The 21,664-nt window shown below is 48.2% G+C and overlaps 1 protein-coding gene across 3 annotated transcripts in view; it reads left to right on the top strand.

The window, feature by feature from the left end:
- The first annotated feature begins 5,669 nt into the window (after positions 1-5,669).
- The window catches only part of LOC126336494 (phosphoinositide 3-kinase adapter protein 1), a 391,158-nt gene continuing 375,163 nt past the window's right edge, over positions 5,670-21,664 (top strand). For 2 of the 3 annotated variants that reach the window (XM_050000240.1, XM_050000237.1), the window contains exons 1-3: positions 5,736-5,818; positions 11,765-11,968; positions 20,072-20,258. In XM_050000240.1, coding sequence (XP_049856197.1) covers positions 11,771-11,968; positions 20,072-20,258 — 385 coding nt within the window. In that variant the 5' untranslated portion in view covers positions 5,736-5,818; positions 11,765-11,770. Of the gene's footprint in view, positions 5,819-11,764; positions 11,969-20,071; positions 20,259-21,664 lie in introns of all 3 variants that reach the window. The other variant, XM_050000238.1, reaches the window with a different exon arrangement.

Below are 21,664 nucleotides of genomic sequence, written 5' to 3'. Positions count from 1 at the left end.
TCTAGGGTTTTGAAATACTTGTTTATTCCAGACACGACTAACTAATACACCAGAAGCTAGTTCTACGCTTAGAAAGAGCATGAATAACACTGTTACGACAGAAGTCAGTGCAGAAGTCCCAGGAGTGGATGCTAACCACAGTAGCAAACACTTGCAGCATCTTAAGGCAACAACTTAGTTGCAAAACAAAACATAATGAATGTGACAGTGTTCACTGAGGCACTCCAAGTGACAGAGCAGACTTACGCGGAGCTGGACCGAGGCTAGAGTCGACGGACGCGGATTGGCGCCCAGATCGTCTGACTCAGATCTCTGCCAAAATGCGGAATCTAGGGATTTTAAAGAGTCGCGTGGGGGCACTGTTTCTCCCACTTAAAGGAACTCACCCAGTCCCGCAGGTCTCTTGCAGGTGCCTGCCAATCACGGTTTAGTTAGGTCCCCTCTTCTGCTCCTAAGGCGGGGATGTGTTCAGCTGAAAACTAAACCTAACTGCTTTGCAAATAAGGCTTGCAACATTATTGTTATACATTTAGCCCCGCCCCTCGGGCTACCCGGAGTAGGGACTGCTAGTCAACAGTTTTTGTGCGTTTTCGCTCTCTTTCTAACACTCGTGGGTCTATTGACGTTGTTGTTCTCAGTGCTGTTATCAAGCAGGCTTTATACATTAGTACGTGCCTGTTCGTTACAAAGTTCTACATCGTCTAGACGACTTATGAAGTTACATGTTAGTTTCTCGAAGAGTAACTAACGCCCTGGGACCGCGTCTGGGGGCGTCTACATTTTCGCAAGGCTCTCCCCTCACTGTTTACTTCATGTAACAATATCTCTCCTAGTTTCGCCTGCCCTCAGCATCGTCTCTGCTTCCACGCCTTGGAACGCCCGTCCTCCTTTCTCACAGCTTCAAGACAACGCTACAGTAGGAAGGAATAATCAATATATTACCTGAATGAGATTTTCACTCTGCAGCGGAGTGTGCGCTGATATGAAACTTCCTGGCAGATTAAAACTGTGTGCCCGACCGAGACTCGAACTCGGGACCTTTGCCTTTCGCGGGCAAGTGCTCTACCAGAGCACTTGCCCGCGAAAGGCAAAGGTCCCGAGTTCGAGTCTCGGTCGGGCACACAGTTTTAATCTGCCAGGAAGTTTCATATCAGCGCACACTCCGCTGCAGAGTGAAAATCTCATTCTGGAAACATCCCCCAGGCTGTGGCTAAGCCATGTCTCCGCAGTATCCTTTCTTTCAGGAGTGCTAGTTCTGCAGGTTAGCAGAAGAGCTTCTGTAAAGTTTGGAAGGTAGGAGACGGATACTGGCAGAAGTAAAGCTGTGAGTACCGGACGTGAGTCGTGCTTCGGTAGCTCAGTTGGTAGAGCACTTGCCCGCGAAAGGCAAAGGTCCCGAGTTCGAGTCTCGGTCGGGCACACAGTTTTAATCTGCCAGGAAGTTTCAATATATTACCTGTTGATGACACCAGTATGACGACTGCCCACCACGAAACTCGGGACCGCTGATACTGCAACCACGTTACGCGGAAGGAAAGTACACTAGCTGATCAAAAGTATCCGGATACCCCTACGTAATGTGGAACTGACCACTAGATGTCACGAGAGGCGGACCAACTAGCCAAAATGGGGCGGGCAGTACTGTGTTTTGGAAAGAGGAGCAACAACAACACAATGGGTCGCTCAAAGAGCTCGATGACTTCGAAAGATGATTTGTCACTGGATGTCAAATGGTTCAAATGGCAGTGAGCACTGTGGGACTTAACGTCTGAGGTCATCAGTCCCCTAGAACATAGAACTACTTAAACCTAACCTAAGGTTAGGATTCGAACACGCAACCGTAGCGGTCCCGCGCTTTCGGACTGAAGCGGCTAGAAGCGCTCGGCCACACGGCCGGCTCAGGAGAACATTCAGCAACTCTGTCAGTCGATACCAAGTCGAGTAACTGCTTGTATAAGGAGCAGAGGTGGAGGAACGCGTTGTATTGACCTTCAAAATTTGTGAAGCTCTTTCTCTTGAATATATCATTCATTTCTTCTGAAATTTTAATCATCTGTTTGTCTGTGCATGTACATCACATCTTCCCACTTTCGTCCAATTCGCATAATTCCTTCATGGCCGTCTTTTTTCTGTCTCGGAGTGTATTAGGACGGTCAAAATTCTGAACTGTTATTTTGTTTGGCCGGCCGCTGTGACCGAGCGGTTCTAGGCGCTTCATTCTGGAACTGCGTGACCGCTACGATCGCTGGTTCGAATGCTGCCTCCGGCATGGATGTGTGTGATGTCCTTAGGTTAGTTAGGTTTAAGTAGTTCTTAGTCTAGGGGACTGATGACCTCAGATGAGAAGTCCCATAGTGCTCAGAGCCATTTGAACCATTTGTTAATTTGTTTGTCAGGTTAGTGACTGCAGCTGGCAGTGTCGTAGAGCCGGTAACTGTGAATCAACTGTGGCTTGGACCGTTACAGGAGCATTTACGCCTTGGGACAGCCTGGAAAACGTTATGTGCAATCATGTTTAGTACCGATGGTGAAGTATGGGGAGGTAGTTTTATGGCATTTTTTCGTCTTTTTATGTTTTATCCCTATTACGCTTGAGAAGACGGTAAATGTCGAAGGATATGTGTATATATTTTAGAGCATAAGATAGCTTCAGATATGAAGTTTTTATTGTCTTGATCGCGTGATGGTTGACTGGACTATTAGTTTCGACCGGGCGAAGCTGCTATCTTCAGATCCACAGTGGACATGTTATGAAGTCATGCTGCACGATAAACTGAACGTTTGTTTTTGTAACATCGCAATGTACTAGTGGTACGAGAACAAACGTGCCCGCATAGCATGATTTCATAACCTGCACACTGTGGATCTGAAGACGGCAGCTTAGTTCTGTTGAAACTAGTAATCCAGTGGACCTACAAGCGATCAAGGCAAAAAAAAGAAGCTTCATATCTGAAGATCTCTCTACACTGAATTCATTGATCGCTCTCCAGACGACAGTGTCAGCTATTTATAAGATATTGCAGCATTGTTTACTGTGCACATTAGAGAATCCGCTCTGAGACTATGACTGTAATAGCATGAGAATGCACCCCGTCATAAAGCAGCAACTGTGAGGCAGTGAAATTCTTTGAACGGACTGACATGCCCAGCGTCCCGCCATGAACCCAATGGTGCGCGTACGGGGTCAGTTACGGTGTCGACTTTGTTAAAAACCGAGCGTCCAAATAAATAACTCCCCTGGCTTCCGCCCTTGAGGAAGAATTCGTTGCCATTACTTCAGAGATTCAGCCACTTCAGTGTTCATGTTTGATGGTCGGAGACACAAGATCGTTTGTTACAGGTAGTCTGCGAAAACCATTTCATAGATATTGGCCACTGATGGAATCGTGTGTACGTTTGAAGTTCACCCCCCTCAGCGTCAGTTAAGGCCTGAAGATGGTGTACTGAAGCACCGAAACTAGTGAGCATATAATGCATAACAACGTAAGAACTGCTGTGGGTGTTCCAATTTATTACGTAAGCGAGCGGCCGAAATCCCTCAGGCCTCAGAGCAGAAGGATGGAGGAAAAAAAACTAGTGGAAGTGTTCCCAACAGAGTTCCAGCCAACATAACCCTTATTAACCTCCAGTAATAGATCTGCAGACATTGTTAATCAGACAGTATTTATCAAATTGTTAATCTTTAATCTGTTTTTAAAATAGACTTGTAACACGTATCCACCTATTTGTGGTTCTCCATTCCAAGCTTTAATTCGTGTCATAAAAAATGTTCGTTATTAGTGACGGGTTGCTGATTGAGATTCTTAATCTTCCAAATGCTTCAAAAATTTTGTTGTTTTCTGTTCCTCCAGTAGATGTAACTTTTTGCCCTTAGTTGCCACGTGAGCGATTTGTAAAAAAAAAAAATTGTTGGTTCATAGTGCCCTCAAAGCTTTAGATGATCCACGAACGAAAAAAAATGGCTCTGAGCACTATGGCACTTAAAATCTATGGTCATCAGTCCCCTAGAACTACTTAAACCTAACTAACCTAAGGACATCACACAACACCCAGCCATCACGAGGCAGAGAAAATCCCTGACGCCGCCGGGAATCGAACCCGGGAACCCGGGCGCGGGAAGCGAGGACGCTACCGCACGACCACGAGATGCGGGCTCCACGAACGAAAAATTTCTTTCACAGCCCCCTTCTGGTAAGTGCTCACGGCACCGCGTTCTAACGTCAGTTCCCGTCTGTCCAATGTATGCCCAAGGCCACTGAAGGCATGGCAATTTTTAGACCCCACAATTAGCAACACCAACCCATCTAGGCAGTTTGTTATGGATGAGTTGATATTGAATAAGAGCCCGGGTCGAATAACAGATTCTAACACCATCCTCTTTTAAGGAGACCTGCAAGCTTATATGAAGCGCTACCTACGAATGGCAAAGAACCGTAAACAAATGAAAACATATGGGTCCAGCGACTTTCTCAAATCTCAGTCGTCTGTGATTTATACCCACACACTTAAGTGCTAAGGCCGGCAGGAGTGGCCGAGGGGCTCTATGCGCTACAGTCTGGAACCGCGCTACCGCTACAGTCGCAGGTTCGAATCCTGCCTCGGGCATGGGTGTGTGTGATGTCCTTAGGTTAGTTAGGTTTAAGTAGTTCTAAGTTCTAGGGTACTGATGGCTTCAGAAGTTAAGTCCCAAAGTTCTCAGAGCCATTTGAACCAGTTTTTTTAAAGTACTAAGGAAGCGAATAGAACCCGGGTCTGCTGCTCACTGTGCTAACCACTACCCTATCCTGGCAAATGGCGTTGGACAACTGCACAGAGTCACTATCACGCCATCCTCTTCAATCCAAATTACGATTCATTCCTCAGCTCAGGGAATGGGGAATGCTAAGGAGCTGAGACGTAAATGGGAATGTAGACTGAGGAGGGAGGCGTGTTAAGGTAGTTCATATAGTTGTGCAAAACCACCGTGCCAGGATTGCTTAGTGGTTGCCGCATCTGCGTAGCGACAGCAGACCCGGGTTTGAATCTGGCCTTGGTACAAATTTTCATTCATTGCTTCAGTCTGCGTATATAAATCAAAGTGATGTAAGTACGCTCAAACGTAGCACATTACTTGTATTGGCTGCCTCGCATGGAGGTACAACGCGACATTTGGACTGAGCAGGAGTGGCAGCAGCAGTGACGATGTTGTTTGTGTGCCGCAGACAACCCGTCCTACTTCTCGCTGGGCCAGGCGGAGGCCGAGCTGCCGCTGCCGCCGCCCACGCCGCCCGCCGCGGCAACCGCCAGCCCCTTCTCGTTCCTGCAGCGCTACCGGCGCGCCGTCGCCGCCAGCGCCGCCGCCTCCGCCACCCCCGCGATGGGCGGCTCGCACTCGGCGCCCGCAGCCGCCGCCGCGGCCGGCCTGGGCCCCCTGCTCGCCGCCCCCGCCCCCGCTCCCGCCGAGGCGGCCGGCGCCTGCCACGCGCTGCTCGCCCCCGCGCAGCTGGCCTCACCGCCGCCCCCGGCCGCCACCCCCGTCACGGTGCCAGCTACGACGGCTCCGGCGCCGCCCTGCACGCCGACCACGTCTCCCGCCGCGACCCCGAGCAAGAGCGCAGCGGTGCGGCCGAAAGACCTCAACGTATCGGCCAGATACCAGAGGCCGACGCCGGCCAGGGGCGGCGGCTCGCTGCCGACGCCGCCCACGTCGCCCATCTCACCCGCGTCGCCGCCCCCGCCGCCCTTTGGAAGCGGCGCCACTTCGACACCGTTCAGCTCCGCAGGCAGCAGCAGCCGCAGAAGCTTCCGGTCGCTGCTCAGGTCGCGCTCGGCCACGCAGGTAAACAGTGTGCACCCCGCTGACATAACTTCTAGTTAATAAAAAAACACACACACTTGTATACATTCATGATCATAAATTAAGGATAATTGCAGAATGTGGTGCCATACCTTGTGGCACTACACAAAATTGGCGCTAATAGCATAGGCACATTGGGAACACACACGACACAGATCTGTAAGTCCACGGTACTGGTGGTAAGATGAGAAAACCGTCCCGCAGCACGTATGCTACAAAACGCCACTGTTTCCTGCGCATGTACCCTGACAATAAGGGACATGATCGCCATGCACACGTACACGGGACACACAACGGGTTGGCATACTCTGCATCAGGTGGTCGAGCAGCTGCTGGGGTATAGCCTTCCATTCTTGCACCAGTGCCTGTCTGAGCTCCTGAAGTGTCGTAGGGGTTTGAAGACGTGCAACGGTACGCCGACTGAGAGCTTTAGGTCTGGAGAACAGGAAGGCCACTCCATTCGCCTGATATCTTCGGTTTCTAGATACTCCTCCACGATGGCAGCTCGGTGGGGCCGTGCGTTATCACCCATCAGGAGGAAGGTGCGACCCACTGCTCCCTTGAAGAGGCGGACACATACTGGTCCAAAATGAAGTCCCGATACACCTGACCTGTTACAGTTCCTCTGTCAAAGACATGCAGGGGTGCACGTGCACCAATCATAATCCCACTCCACACCATCAAACCACAACTTCCATACAGGCCCCTTTCAAGGACATTAAGGGGTTAGTATCTGATTTCTGGTTCATGCCAGATGAAAACCCGGCGATAATCACTGTTCAGACTATACCTGGACTCGTCCGTGAGCATAACCTGGGACCACTGTTCCAATGACCACGTACTGTGTTCTTGACACCAGGCTTTACGGGCTCTCGTGCGACCAGGGGTCATTCGAATGCACCTTGCAGGTCTCCGGGCGAATAAACCATGTCTGTTCAGTCATTTGTAGACTACGTGTCTGCAGACAACTGTTCCAGTGGTTGAGGTAAGGTCCGGAGCAACGCTACCTGCAGTACTCCGTGGCCGTCTGCGGCCACTGATGGTGAGAATCGGTCTTCTTGTGGTGTTGTACACCGTGGACGTCACGTACTGTAGCGCCTGGACACCTTATCAGAACAACAGACATAAGTGTCTGAGACACATTTTCGAGCCTAATCCAGAGAAGTTACGCCAATAATAACAGAGTGCACGATGCCACTTGGCTGTGGCTAAACATATGCACTGCCTTTTATCTGAATCAAATGAACCCGTTAGATATGCAGATCGCCTCCCTACGATTCAGATATGTTTAATAAACCGTGCACAAAGGAAACTGAAAGAGATGAGGTGGCTCTAACAGGAGAGTCGAGCATGTACTACTTGTCAGTAATGATCAAGGGGCTCGTCTCTAAATACTGCAGTGAGAAATCCGTAGCTGGGATCATCTTCTGTTACAAAATATTCCACAGGAGGAACAGCATATGACAAACAACGTAATAGTTAACTCATTCACATATTGGAGCTGAGTAGAAATTCTAGCACGACAGCTGTATAGTGACAGAGCTGGCAGAAACTGAGTGGCAATCTCCATGAAGAAGGGAAGAATGTAGCCTGGTAACTAACTCACAAGGTCAATTAAGTCAGTTAACTACACGGCTACGTTCCATACATCATGACTGCGTCGTGCGTGTGGTATTAGGAAAATACATGCAGGGACCCAAATAACTGAGTCATGATTAGGCCATCGACTGCCACAGCGCCCTTTAAAACGGTATCCACGTGCTTTAATTCAAAACGTGCCTACATCATTAACATATCACACCGATTATATGGCAGAGCATCAATTATAAGAGGCGTAAAGACGAGCCACGACCTCAGCAAATGCAGACACCTTCCGCACTGCAAAAGCTGGCCTGACCTGCACAGAGGTTGCGTTGCTCGCTTCGGCGCCTGTCCAGCTGTAGAGCACTGGCACAGCTCGGTCTATACCGAGATGGCCATCCTGCATCGCGTCATAACTCAGAGTTCATCTTCACGTCCCAGAAAAGAGTAACGTGGAAACGGAGGTCCTGTAAGCTCTCTGGCAAGGCCACATAAAATTACTGGTTGCCCACTCAGAATGTTAGAAACGTCACCAATGGGAAGCCATTTAGCAAACCATTCCCTCTGTCTTCCAAAAAGTTTTTTATTATTTGAGCCACTAACCTAACTTTTAGTTTAAACAAATTTACAGCAGTTTGGTTCTAGACCCCATCGATGGAAATAAGACAGGTGTGACTAATTCAAAAGAACTTAAGTTACCGCCTCTCCACAGAATGAGATCAGTTCCCGCACTCGAGGTAATTTGTAGGACACTGCCCAATCAAAGGGTGCGCTCCTTCCCACACCAAATGCTCAGATCAGTAACCTCCAAGCACCTACCTGGGAGGCAGAGATGAAATTCAGGAGTGGGCCTAATGTGAGATAGTGTTTCTATACCCTCGCACGATCTTATCCAAGACCAAACCGCCGCTTAAAATTTCCAGAAATATTATCTTGGCTCGTCAGCCCAGTGCCAACCATGATACAGTTAAATTCCTAGCCGAGCCTAACGTGCATGCGAATGCCCTCCTGCAGGTTCACAAAATTTTATCTGCAGTTGGCTCAATTGCCAAGAATCCTAAAGCTGCCCATTCACAGGCTGACCAGTCAGTCAACTCCCCCTGCTAAGCATATCTGCCCTGACACGTTCGCCTTTGTGTAGATGGTTTTATAGCGCTCTTGTCTTTGGTCTGGGTGCGGCATCTCCACCGGCGCACTGCTAAATGCTAGCCCGGACCCTTAACTGCTACCCCACACTCTGCCCTTTCCCCTTCTGTTTTCGCATAGTGAAAGCTGCCACGTGACTGGGCGCACATAGAAACGCCTTGAGTCGCAGTGTGCCCAAGCAGTCAGATGGGTCGCTAACTCGCTCAGCTGGATGGAGTTAGCCAACTGGTCGGCCTCTGAGTGGATGGCTGAAAGCACGATCAGTGCTTTTCGATGTATCATCTTAACTGATAACAAGGCTGTCCGGACATCGGATAATGAGAGTGACTGATAAAAGGGTTTGCAAGACCATCTGTTGCACTGGCAACGCCTTTACCTGAGCAGTCAGATATACTGGTGTGCCTGCACACACTGCATCCTGGGAACACCGTGTCCCCTGCAGCTGACAGAGTGCCAGATTGGGCGTCGGAAGAAGCATTAGCCAGCCCATGTGCAAGCCAAACTGTAATTAATGGAAAATATTTTGTTAGAGTGGAATAGTTATCCCCACAATCATCATTAGGATTCTTTTCCGTATCAACACCTGCAATGCAGTTACTCAGATACCAAAAGCATCTCTCTCTCTCTCGACAGAGTAACAAGTACTCTTTATGAGAATGAAACCAGCAGGATGGCTCTAGCCTGACGTGTTTCAAGATAAAGCTTCACTCTCCTCTTGGATGCAAAGACACTGGTTACAGAGCAGTTGTTCCAAAGTCATATCGCTGAAATCGAGGAGACGGTGTGTAACGCACAGCCAAGAGGTTGTGCGTTTTGGACCTGATATTGCAGTTATGGAGTGGCCTAGGAATCTAATAAGTAAAGAGAGGTTGTAATCTCCCCACTACATTCTGTCTCGGCATGAAATTTTGCCCAAATTTACATCCCACCCTCTACAATCTACGTATTGCCAAAACCATGTACCCACAAACTGTTATCCAACTCGAACTAGTATGCTAACCTCTGACTAAACAGAACCTAATTTGAACTGAACTGTAAGTGATGTGAATGCAACTTTCTTTTATTAAGTGCGCAACGGAAGTGAAACAATTATCTGGGTCTAATCAAAACTTCCACTTACCTCGCGTCTTGACAACATTGTTGCAAATTTCTCGAGATCGTAACAGCAAGCAGGCAGGAGCTACGCTAGATTTCGATTTCTATTTCTAAACAAATTTTCCCAACTATACTCAAACTGTTCCGTACCACGTAGCACAATGTAGTAATGCGTGATGATAAACAGTGGGATGGGGAGAGTAACTATTTTTGGAAATTTATGGTAAGTTCCTATGGTACCAAAATGCTGAGGTCATCGCTCCCAAGGCTTACACACTACTAAATCTAACTTGTACTAACTTACACTAGGGACAACACACACCCATGCACGAGGGAGCACTCTAAAAACCGACGGGGCGAGCCGCACGAACCGTGGCAAGGCGCCCAGACCGCATGGCTACACCGCGCGCCAAGTAACTGTTCCTACGAAATGATATTCCAAGACAACAATTTTAGAATGAAGTATATATTCAAAAACACAGAGTAAAACTGAGAGTGGTCTTCACACATAACATGCGTCTGCACAATACTATTCTTAACAAAGTGAACAATGGTTTAAAAAGGATACAATATTAAGAGAGAATTTCTATAAAAATCAAACAGCTTACTCAATTAGTACGTGACTCAGGGAAGTGGGGTGATGCTTTAGCTGTGAACAAATGATCGAAGTTAACTAGCTGACGACAATCATTCTGGCAAACAAGCTGCTCAGTGCTGCACTCTTGGTTGGTAGATTCGAGGAAGGGGACCAAACAGCGAGGTCATCGGTCCCATCGGACTAGGGAACGAAGTAGGCGGTGCCCTTTCAAAGGAATCATCCCGGCATTTGCCTGAAGCGATTTAGGGAAATCACGGAAAACCTAGATCAGGATGGTCGGACGCGGGATTGAACCTCCTCCTCCCGAATGCGAGTCCAGGGTGCCGGCCACTACGCCGTCTTCCTCGGTTGCTGCAGTGTTACCCCAAGCTTCTTCTCTTCAAAAAATAATATCATTCTAAATTTATATTCTCTCCACTTTCTGAAGAGCCAAAGAAACTGGTACAGGTTCTTAATAAAGTGTAGGACCCCGCGAGCACGCAGAAGTGCCGCAACACGACGTGGCATTGACTCAACTAATGTCTGAAGTAGTGCTGGAGGGAACTGACACCATGAATCCTGCAGGGCTGTCCATAAATCCGTAAGCGTACGAGGGGGCGGAGATCTCTTCTGAACAGCACGTTGCAAAGAATCCCAGATACGCTCAATAATGTTCATGTCTGACGAGTTTAGTGCCCAGTAGAAGTATTAAACTCAGAAAAGTGTGGGGTGTCGCACTGTCCTGCTGGAATTGCCCAAGTCCGCCGGAATGCACAATGCACTAATGGACGCAGGTGATAAGACAGGATGCTTACATACCTGTCACCTGTCAGACTCGTAACTAGACGTATCAAGAGCCACAAATCACTCCAACTGCGCATGCTCCACACCTTTACAGAGCCTCCACCAACTTGAACAATCCCCTGCTGACTTCCCGTGTCCATGCATTCATAAGGTTGTTTCCATACCCATACACGTTCATCCGCTCCGTAATATTTGAAATGAGACTCGTCTGACCTGGCAACATGGCGCTTCAGTCTGGAACCGCGCGACCGCTACGGTCGAAGGTTCGAATCCTATCTCGGGCATAGATTTGTGTGATGCCCCTAGGTTAGTTAGGTTTAAGTAGTTCTAAGTGTAGGGGACTGGTGACCTGATTTGTTAAGTACCATAGTACTTAGAGCCATTTGAACCCCTGAGGAAGCGATGGAGCAATCAGAGCGTGTACTTTATGTCTCGTTCTTGTGTTCAACGCGACAATTTTGTCTCTATATTTACTATTAAAAACAGTCTTGATCACGATTTATTTATTAAGGTGACCGGTTTCGACCACTACTGTGGTCATCTTCAGACCATTGAGGAGGAACCTCTTTCCGCTGGAGAATCACTACTACTCACATGGCCTGCTCCAGACCTGCCTCGTACAGACGTGCTGTTGAATTGTAGCCTGCTGGTTACAGTCTGCCTGCCCTGGCATGCAGAGAGGAACTAGGAGTGGAGTCAGCGGCGTGTTGTGGTTGTGGTTGCAGGCGGTGATGCAGGGCGAGCCGCGGCCGTCGGACGTGGCGCCCGGCGGCGAGCTGCTGTCGGAGGACATGGTGGAGCTGACAGTGGAGGGCGGCGGCGCGCGCTACTACAACCTCACCGTGCCGCCGGCCGGCCGCCGCAGGCACTCCATCGGCGCCTTCCTCGCCAGGGACCGCGACGCCAGGGCGCGCGCCGCCGCGCTCAAGGTAACGCGCAACCACTCACTTCTTTATTTATCCTACTGTAAGATGGCAAGAACTATGCCCCTTACATCAACTCATTAAAGATCACCGAACTCACGTTGAGCGAACAGTAGGACTGAACAAAAATGACTGACAAGGTACAATGCATCTTGTAGAGGGTATAGTATGGACGTATTGGAATAATTAATGTCGGGTGATGGTTTTAAAGTATTTCACGTGGCATGAAAACTTTGTGGAAACGCGTCGATTTACTGGAGGCTAGTTTATCCCAGGGAAGTATTCAGAGTTGACCGCAGCTGGGTGGCGGCGCGTGGCTGGGGAGCGGCGAAGGGAAGCGACAATAGACAGCTTAGGGCGTCTCAAGCTCTGAGAAAGCGGTAACGGGGCGAGGCCTCCAGCTGCCTTAAGATGAGTGACAGTGAGTGGGTGGTTGACCCCACGCTGGTGTACCGGGAAGCAGACGGAGAACTTGAACGCCAGTTGATAAATGTCCGTCGTCCCGTTTTCAGTGAAACGTGCGAGAAAGCCGCACAAAGCTACGGTGGAGTGGTCAACAGAGGCCAAAATATGTGTGTTCGTGACTATAGCAAGTTCACACTGTAGTCACCCTCTGCAGAGTCTGAAGTAAATCAGGTGAAGAGCGACAGAATGAAATACGCCGGCCTCCGATGGGAACGTAGGACCGAGGAATTTGAAGTACTCTCCTGGGAGTCAGAATTTCGGAAAAATTGGTGTTTTATGCAGGTCCTAACCATGATGGGTGGCCTGGGAGGAGTTAAATAGCAGAAGTTGAGAGGAAGGGAAATTTTGTGGGAATTTGTTCACTTCCCAGAGCAGGTATTGGTCGGCGCTGGGAAGCGATGCATAATTAACGCGACTTGCGCTTCAATTGGCGTATGTGATTTTGCTGGAGGGGAAACCGAGGCGAACAGCAGACTCACAGAAGTCTCCGTAAATGTCTTCCGATCCCAGCTTGCCTAGAGCGCGGACGTGGCGTCCATTGCTCAGCTTGCCTGAGAGAGAGTGAGCATCTCTGCAATTTATGACTTAGCCAACGGAATGATTGAACTTGGAGATAGAAAGTTTTCGTTCAGCTATGTACTGAGCAAGATAGCTAGGAGTGAATAGACGAGAGCAGCCTTGCAGCACCACGAGGATGACCGACATCCGCACAACGACGACGCCCCGCCACGCTGAAGTCGGTGACTGCGCCCGCTCCAGCTTCAGTTAGGCCACTGATTAATTTGTTGGATCACATCGGCAAAGTTTCCATGTGGGTTTCATGGGCCGTGTATTGTAGAATTCTTCTCGCACTTCGCATTACGCCTGGGTCAGTCGATACGAATTAATTTTGATTTATCGCACTTTACTCCATGGAAACGCAATTTATTCCCACTGCCTGTTAGGAGAATCATGTAACGTGATGATTGAAAGTCATGAGGTAAAACAAATTTGTGCTAATCGACTGCATCTGTTTTCAATCAAGTAGTTGAAATCCCAATTAATTTTATGTTCAACATTTGCATCTGGTGTTCAATAGCTGAATATAACATCAATGTACACCCCTTTTTAATTAAAATGGATCAGTTCTGAATCAATTAATGTCAACACTGCCACCGCAGTTCAATCAGGAGTCACAGAGCCTTATTACTTTCTTTGCATTATCCAATATTGCGGCAGTTTTGCACTCTCTGTTGATCTGTTAGTCAATTAGCTGGGGTGAACATACACCAAAACCAGATAAGTGACGGGTGGGGTGTTACACTACTATTTTCGAAGCATAAAGCTTCATCTACAGGTGCCATCAAATAATTGTGGAAACATAAATACGAGGGTCACACCACACACGTTGTTCTGCAGAATGTGTGTGTCCGGCGACACACCGTCTGACTTTCGGAAGAATCCCACACATACTGTTGTGGTTGGCAGGAGAGCCAACCGTGTTCGTAAAGGTGGCCGAAATGCACGCGTTTTATCTCACGCAGTCTGGCGTGAGGTCTGGAACATGACAAGGGAATTAGAATTGAGAAAAACGGACGTAGCGGGTGGAATACTTAACTTTAATCCATTAATGAAGAACGTCGCTCTTTATGGTACATGATTCACAATATCAATAGTACGGATAATGGCGCCTTGCTAGGTCGTAGCAAGTAACGTAGCTGAAGGCTATGCTAACTATCGTCTCGGCAAATGAGAGCGTAGAAGTCAGTGAACCATCGCTAGCAAAGGCGGCTGGGCGAGTGCTAGGAAGTCTCTCTAGACCTGCCGTGTGGCGGCGCTCGGTCTGCAATCATTGATAGTGGCGACACGCGCGTCCGACGTATACTACCGGACCGCGGCCGATTTAAAGGCTACCACCTAGCAAGTGTGGTGTCTGACGGTGACACCACACATACAAATCCGAAGGCTGCAAGAGCTGGCATGGCATCTCAGATCGATAATGTGACCAAAATAGAAATGCACCGTCTTTCTCATGCTGGCCGGGTGGCGTCGGGGCACCTCGATCTTTAATGTTTGTGCAGGAAAGCTAAAAATTTCAAACTCAGTTATTCTCTGTGAATGCCAGTGGTGGTATGGTGCCCCCTGCTACGCCAGGCAGCAGCTCTGCTTAAAGAAAGCCTCTCGTAATGAGGCTCACTGACTGCCTTCTGCCGACCATAACAGGAGTGTACCTCCCCAGAGTGAAAAACACAGAGCCTTTCTCCCAGGTCAACACGTTCAGTGCGCTCGATAGAATAAACAGCAAACAGTGGCATAAAATGAAACAATATCGATCTATTCAATTGTCTGCTCTTTGGTACTTGCACGTTAGTTGTTGAAGGTGTTGTTAATGATTCGTGTGGCCATTTCCGATCAATACGAGGATCTTTCTTTTTCAACCTTTGATCGCAAAGCGTAAACCACAGAGAAGAGGTAAATGGATGGTATGCACAGTAGGCGATTGAACATCTGCTCCATATGGTCTGTCACTGCCGAGTTCATGACGCACGTTTGTGCCGAGCTGCAGTCGAATAAACACGCTCAGCTCAACTGTTGCCGGCCCCGGTAGCTGAGTGGTCAGCGCGACAGAATGTCTATCCAAAGGGCCCGGTTTCGATTCCCGGCTGGGTCGGAGATTTTCTCCGCTCAGGAACTGGGTGTTGTGATGCCCTAATCATCATCATTTCATCCCCATCAACGCACAAGTCACCAAAGTAGCGTCAAATCGAAAGACTTGCACCCGGAAAACGGGAGGTCCTCGTCACACGACATAGCTCAATTGTTTCTCCCGCCATGTTGCGAATTGTGAAGCGGTACTAGTTTCCTGCAAGTAGACGGAACCGAAGACAAAAATAAATGCAACTGTTGACACTGAACGACGTTTGGGTATAGCCGTTCAAAATAAAACAGTAAGTATTTTGACTTCGAGAATTGTTCCGATCCATGACGACGGCCGTCCTCAAATTGCTGCTGCAGGCAAACGGCTCCTTGAGCGACTGCAGTGCGACATTTCCGATCTCTCGCCGTACAGCCCTGACCTACTACCGAGTGACTTCCATCTTGACCCCGAACTGAAGAAGTCGTTAAGAGGGCAGTGCTTCCAAGGTAACGAGGACCTTCAAGCCGACGTCAAGACTTCTCAGTTCCAACATTTTGTTGACGCTGGAGCAGCAACCTTTTTAATACTTCACGGAGAGTTTATTAACAATCTGTACAGTTGCAGTTCATAAGTTTGACGACTAGGTTCGAACCAGCTGGTTCATTCTCAATCCTGGCCTACTGCGCCTTCACTGAAGGCGCCTGATCTTAACAACAAACACAAAAAATGGCTATACATGCTTTATAAAGATGACTGTCGGAATCAACATGTGCCATTTTGATGTTTTATTCAGATGAGGCACTTTCAGTACAGCCGAAGTACGCCAGGCTTGAGAATGAAACAGCTGCTTCGAAACTCGTCGCCAAACAAATGTACGATTAACAAACCCTTCATGAAACACTGCGCCAAGACTCGTTTCAATTCATTATCGGCAACGTTTTATGAAGAGGGTATTGGAACGATCCTCCACAGGTACGACAACTGCCTGGGTCGTGTCGAATAGTAATCATAAGTGTATGTAACTTCTGGTGATACAACACATGGGGGAGCAATAGGTGGCAGAGGAGGGGTAGGGGCCGGGGGGGGGGGGGGGTGTTACTAGCTAATGTCTAACTGCAGTCAGGGGCAACAGTGTAAGAAACGGTGTAAGGTGTAAGGTTTTCGGGACGGAACAACAACTATGTAAGCTGTAAATATTTTTGGTTTAATGTTGCAATCTTATCACAGAAATACACGCATTTACACAGTTTACAATGTGACAATGTTGCGACAGCAGTCAAACTAGCGCATCTCGTCCTTAGAACGTGAAATAATTCTAAACACAACAATGGTAAATTTCAACTAGAAGTTTATTCACAATATTATTCTTACAACTACGTCATGATGTTGGCCAGTATTACGATAAATCATCCGATTCTGGTTCAAAGTTCGGTACTGTTTAGGATGACAAGCAAGTTTACGCAGGATGGTTAGTTTTGTGACAAATTGAGCAAACGATTATCCAAGGTCGCTCGAGTTTACAGTGGACCAACAAGTTAACACTTCTGCTTGCAGTATTTACCATAGCTGCGATGAGCTGTCGTCTGCATGGTTGCTCTCGTCCTCTGAAATCCCTATAAAAACTAGTTAACCCTTTGCTGATTTTTCCAGCAGAAAATCTCCCTCTGTTTCTCGTTATGCGAGAAAACATGTACTCATCCCTAGTCTTGGAATATGGCGATATGCACGCGATGGCTGGAGCCACCTGCATATTAAAATGCCCTCTCAGTTCTCGCAAGAAGTTAACTAATTGGCTGGTTCGTTTAGCCAAAGTTGGAGTTCAACGACGCTACAGCTAATATGTAGCTGAATGTCAGCCACAGTGAATGCAGTGTTCAAGCAAATTTGTCCTCTGCTTTGTACAGAGCTTTATGCACCCCATTCTGCACTTGACGCCAGCTCAGAGAAGAGTCCCTGAAAATTTCGTTCTTCTCTTTCTCGTAGCCGAACTGAACTGTCTCCCCACCTGGATTTTTTCATTCGCCACATCACGGCCAGTAGGAGCGTTCCTCTTATTTTTGTGGAAACTCTCTCTGCCAATCGCAAGGGCCCCACTATTAAACTGCGTCGACATCTCGGCACTTTACTCCTTCCTAGTTCGTTTTCGCCAATAGAACTTTTGTGCCTACTCCAGACGCCTAAAAGTTACATGCGTACATCACACCTATACCACTCGCTGTTCAGGTGATCAACGGTGTCAGTGTTTCTGTTTATATCCATTTGGTATTCGGAAACGCAGTTTTGTAAACCTTCTTTCTGTCCTACTTCTGGTGGCCCACTACTTGTTCTCCGCCCGCATCTCGTGGTCTTGCGGTATCGTTCTCGCTTCCCACGCCCAGGTTCGATTCCCGGCGGGGTCAGGGATTTTCTCTGCCTCGTGATGGCTGGGTGTTGTGTGATGTCCTTAGGTTAGTTAGGTTTAAGTAGTTCTAAGTTCTAGGGGACTGATGACCATAGATGTTAAGTCCCATAGTGCTCAGAGCCCTTTTGAACGTGCTCTCCAGTATGCGTCATCTGTCCGGTCGCTGACTCTCGCCGCTAGACGTCCCATTAGAGGTTTTCGTGGTGCCTCTCGTGGTTCGTCCTCTGCTTCTGCCCACGCTTGCTTCCACACAAATCGTCTCCTCTTGCTGTTTGTTTCACCTTCTGCTGATTGACATACATAATAAAGGAGCAGTGTGTTAATACCGTCAATTGAGTGTCATCCCTTTTGCATTGCATACTTATAGGCAAATCTGCTCATTACCACCGAAGTAAGTTAGGTGTCCTCTTCACCTTCCCGTCACAATGTGGTAAACTCTTATGTGAGGTGCGAAATTGACCTTCATTCACTCTGCCACCTTACAACGGGTACAACGACCGTTTGTCACAATCACGCAATGCACACTTGCATCCGCGTTATGACTTAGCAGATATTGTTTTTCCACTTACGAGCTGCCGTCTGACCGTTGATGGGCTTATTATTGCTACGAAGATATGGTATCCAGTTGATTTGGCCCTGCTTGCATAACTTGCTGGCATAACTTGCTTTATAGGTTGTACTGTTTTGATTTGAAGACTACAATGGTCTTTGTCTTTGTGGTTCGTACGTTGATGGCAGGTTACGCTTACGGGCCTGAAGATGACGATTTTTGGCGTCGAACCTGGTAGCATGTTTGGAATAAACGATGTTGGATTGCAATAAAGCTGTTGGTTGCAATTACCGTTATTCAAGTGCTTCATGTCCAGCTGCTGTCCCAGTGTCCTCGATGGATTACCAGTGGCAGAACTAATTCTCTGGTCCGGCTGCAACTAATCTCAGGCCAATGGTGCGGGATAACACGGACTGTTGCTTGTTTTCAGAGGGCAGGCGCAGTTGTAGACGAGTTACGATTGCAGGACGGCACTGGGCTACAAGCAGACACAGTCCCATTCGATATACAGATCGCTTTCCTACGATTCAGATGTATATAATAAACTGCGTGCAATGGGAACGGATGAAGAAGATGCCCTGACAAGTGAATCTTAGGTGTGGCTCCTGTTGAAGTAAATAGTGATGCTGGAAATCAAATACTGAAACGAATGATTGGTACTGAGATCATCGTTTATTACTATATTTATTATTTTTTATGCACAAATGACTTATTATGGACTACTGGGATTTGAAAAAACGGCCCACATAAAAAATACAATAAAATATTATAGCAGGTATCTACATCTACATCTACATGATTACTCTGCAATTCACGTTTAAGTGCTTGGCAGAGGGTTCATCGAACCACAATCATACTATCTCTCTACCATTCCACTCCCTAACTGCGCGCGGGAAAAACGAATACCTAAACCTTTCTGTTCGAGCTCTGATTTCTCTTATTTTATTTTGATGATCATTCCTACCTATGTAGAATGGGCTCAACAGAATATTTTCACATTCGGAAGAGAAAGTTGCTGACTGAAATTTCGTAAAAAGATCTCGCCGTGACGAAAAACGTCTTTGCTTTAATGACTTCCATCCCAACTCGCCTATCATATCTGCCACATTCTCTCCCCTGTTACGTGATAATACAAAAGAGTTGCCCTTTTTTGCACCCTTTCGATGTCCTCCGTCAATCCCACCTGGCAAGGATACCAAACAGCGCAGCAATATTCTAACAGAGGACGAACGAGTGTAGTGTAAGCTGTCACTTTAATGGACTTGTTGCATCTTCTAAGTGTCCTGTCAATGAAACGCAACCTTTGGCTCGCCTTCCTCACAATATTATCTACGTGGTCTTTCCAACTGAAGTTGTTCGTAATTTTAACACCCAGGTACTTAGTTCAATTGACAGCCTTGAGAATTGTACTATTTATCGAGTAATCGAATGCCGACGGATTTCTTTTGGAACTGATGTGAGTCATCTCACACTTTTCGTTATTTAGCGTCAACTGCCACCTGCCACAACATACAGCAATCTTTTCTAAATCGCTTTGCAATTGATACTGGTCTTCGGATGACCTTACTAGACGGTAAATTACAGCATCATCTGCGAACAACCTAAGAGAACTGCTCAGATTGTCACCCAGGTCATTTATATAGATCAGGAACAGCAGAGGTCCCAGGACGCTTCCCTGGGGAACACCCACTATCGTGTCGAATAATCCTACAATAAAGTACTGATGTGAGTAAGGGTTTCAACTGAAAAGCATCGACTTTAAGGTATCGAGATGAAAGCACTCGATACCGAGAGTTTCGATACTTTTTGCGTGTTCCCAGGCACACCGGCTCGTATGTGAGAGGTGAGTGAAACCGGCACGTAGTGTATTTTCGCGGGTAATGGCGAGACACAGGAAGGACGAGCTGGCAAGTGTCCCAGTGCAACAAAGGTGCAGCGCTGGCCGTCAGCGCCTCCTCGCCCCGTGTAGCGGCCAGGTGACGACGTGGGCGAGGCCGGCGGAAGCGCCCGCTGCCTGCTGCTGGCTGCTCGGCTGCACACCCAGACCCGCTGAGGCAGCGGCGACGGCTGTTGCAGGTGTCGGCGGCTGCGTCGGCCGTGTCCGCGGACGAGGAGACCGCCTCCGCCGCCGCCGCCGCCTCCGCCTCCGGCGCCGCCTCCAGCGGGGGCCGCACGCACCGCGCCGGCTCCAGCTCCAGCCAGGGCTCGGGACAACACTGCCGCTCGTCGCACGCCCGCCGCAGGTGCCCCAAGTGCTCCGCCGGTGAGTACCCCGCCTACGGTTCCACTAGCAGCGCTATGCCTCAGCCCGCTACCGCCACTGTCTTACACCGTCAGTGCTCATTCAGTTCTAATAACTAACGAGGGCTGTTCGGAGATCAAGGTCCGATCGGGCGTGAAATGGAAACCGCAGGGAAAATCCGATGAAGCTTTGAACAGATATGTTGGGCAGTATCTCTTGTATACCCGCCGATCGCGTCAAGTCGCTCCTTTCAGTTCTCAGCGCACAGTGAACAGGTAAATATGCCTAGGACAATAGTGTCTACCGCTAAGTATGTGGATCTGATGTCATGGAGCCCACATCACATTCACTACTGGCCATTAAAATTGCTACACCACGAAGTTGACGTGATACAGACGCGAAATGTAACCGACACGAAGAAGAAGCTGTGATATGCAAATGATTAGCTTTTCAGAGCATTCACACAAGGTTGGCGCCGGTGGCGACACCTACAACGTGCTGACATGAGGAAAGATTCCAACCGATTTCTCATACACAAACAGCAGTTGACCGGCGTTGCCTGGTGGAACGTTGTTCTGATGCCTCGTGTAAGGAGGAGAAATGCGTACCATCACGTTTCCGACTTTGATAAAGGTCGGACTGTAGCCTATCGCGATTGCGGTTTATCGTATCGCGACATTGCTGCTCGCTTTTGTCGAGATCCAATAACTGTTAGCAGAATATGGAATCGGTGGGTTCAGGAGGGTAATACGGAACGCCGTGCTGGATCCCAACTGCCTCGTATCACTATCAAACGAGATGACAGGCATCTTATCTGCTGGCCAGCACATTCTCCAAATATCTCACCAATTGAAAACGTCTGGTCAATGGTGGCCAAGCAATTGGCTCTTCACAATACGCCAGTCACTACTCTTGATGAACTGTGGTATCGTGTTGAAGCTGCATGGGCAGCTGTACCTGTACACGCCATCTAAGCTCTGTCTGACTCAATGCCCAGGCGTATCAAGGCCTTTATTACGGCCAGAGGTTGTTGTTCTGGTTACTGATTTCTCATGAACTATGCACCCAAATTGCGTGAAAATGTAATCACATGTCAATTCTAGTATAATATATTTGTCCAATGAATACCCGTTTATCATCTGCATTTCTTCTTGGTGTAGCAATTTTAATGGCCAGTAGTGTATCTGTCATGCGTTTGGATCTTCACAATTCTCGGCCGCACTCTGCAGGGGGAATGAAGATGCTCCTGTAGCGTTTTCGATGGGAAATGTTTGACAACCCCTAATTGGCTGTTCCCGTGTTTCATTAATGCTCACGTGAACAGCTGGCTATTAAGAAAAAAATTTGGTACAGATATCGAGATGTGCACCAGCGTAGAGAAAGGGTGGGAAACCCAGGTGGCTGGCTTGTATGACAAGGGTAATGAA

This window comes from Schistocerca gregaria, chromosome 2 (assembly GCF_023897955.1).
Source record: "Schistocerca gregaria isolate iqSchGreg1 chromosome 2, iqSchGreg1.2, whole genome shotgun sequence".
NCBI lineage: Eukaryota > Metazoa > Arthropoda > Insecta > Orthoptera > Acrididae > Schistocerca > Schistocerca gregaria.
The sequence above is the reverse complement of the archived record's forward strand: the minus strand, read 5'-3'. Positions and strand labels throughout refer to the sequence as shown.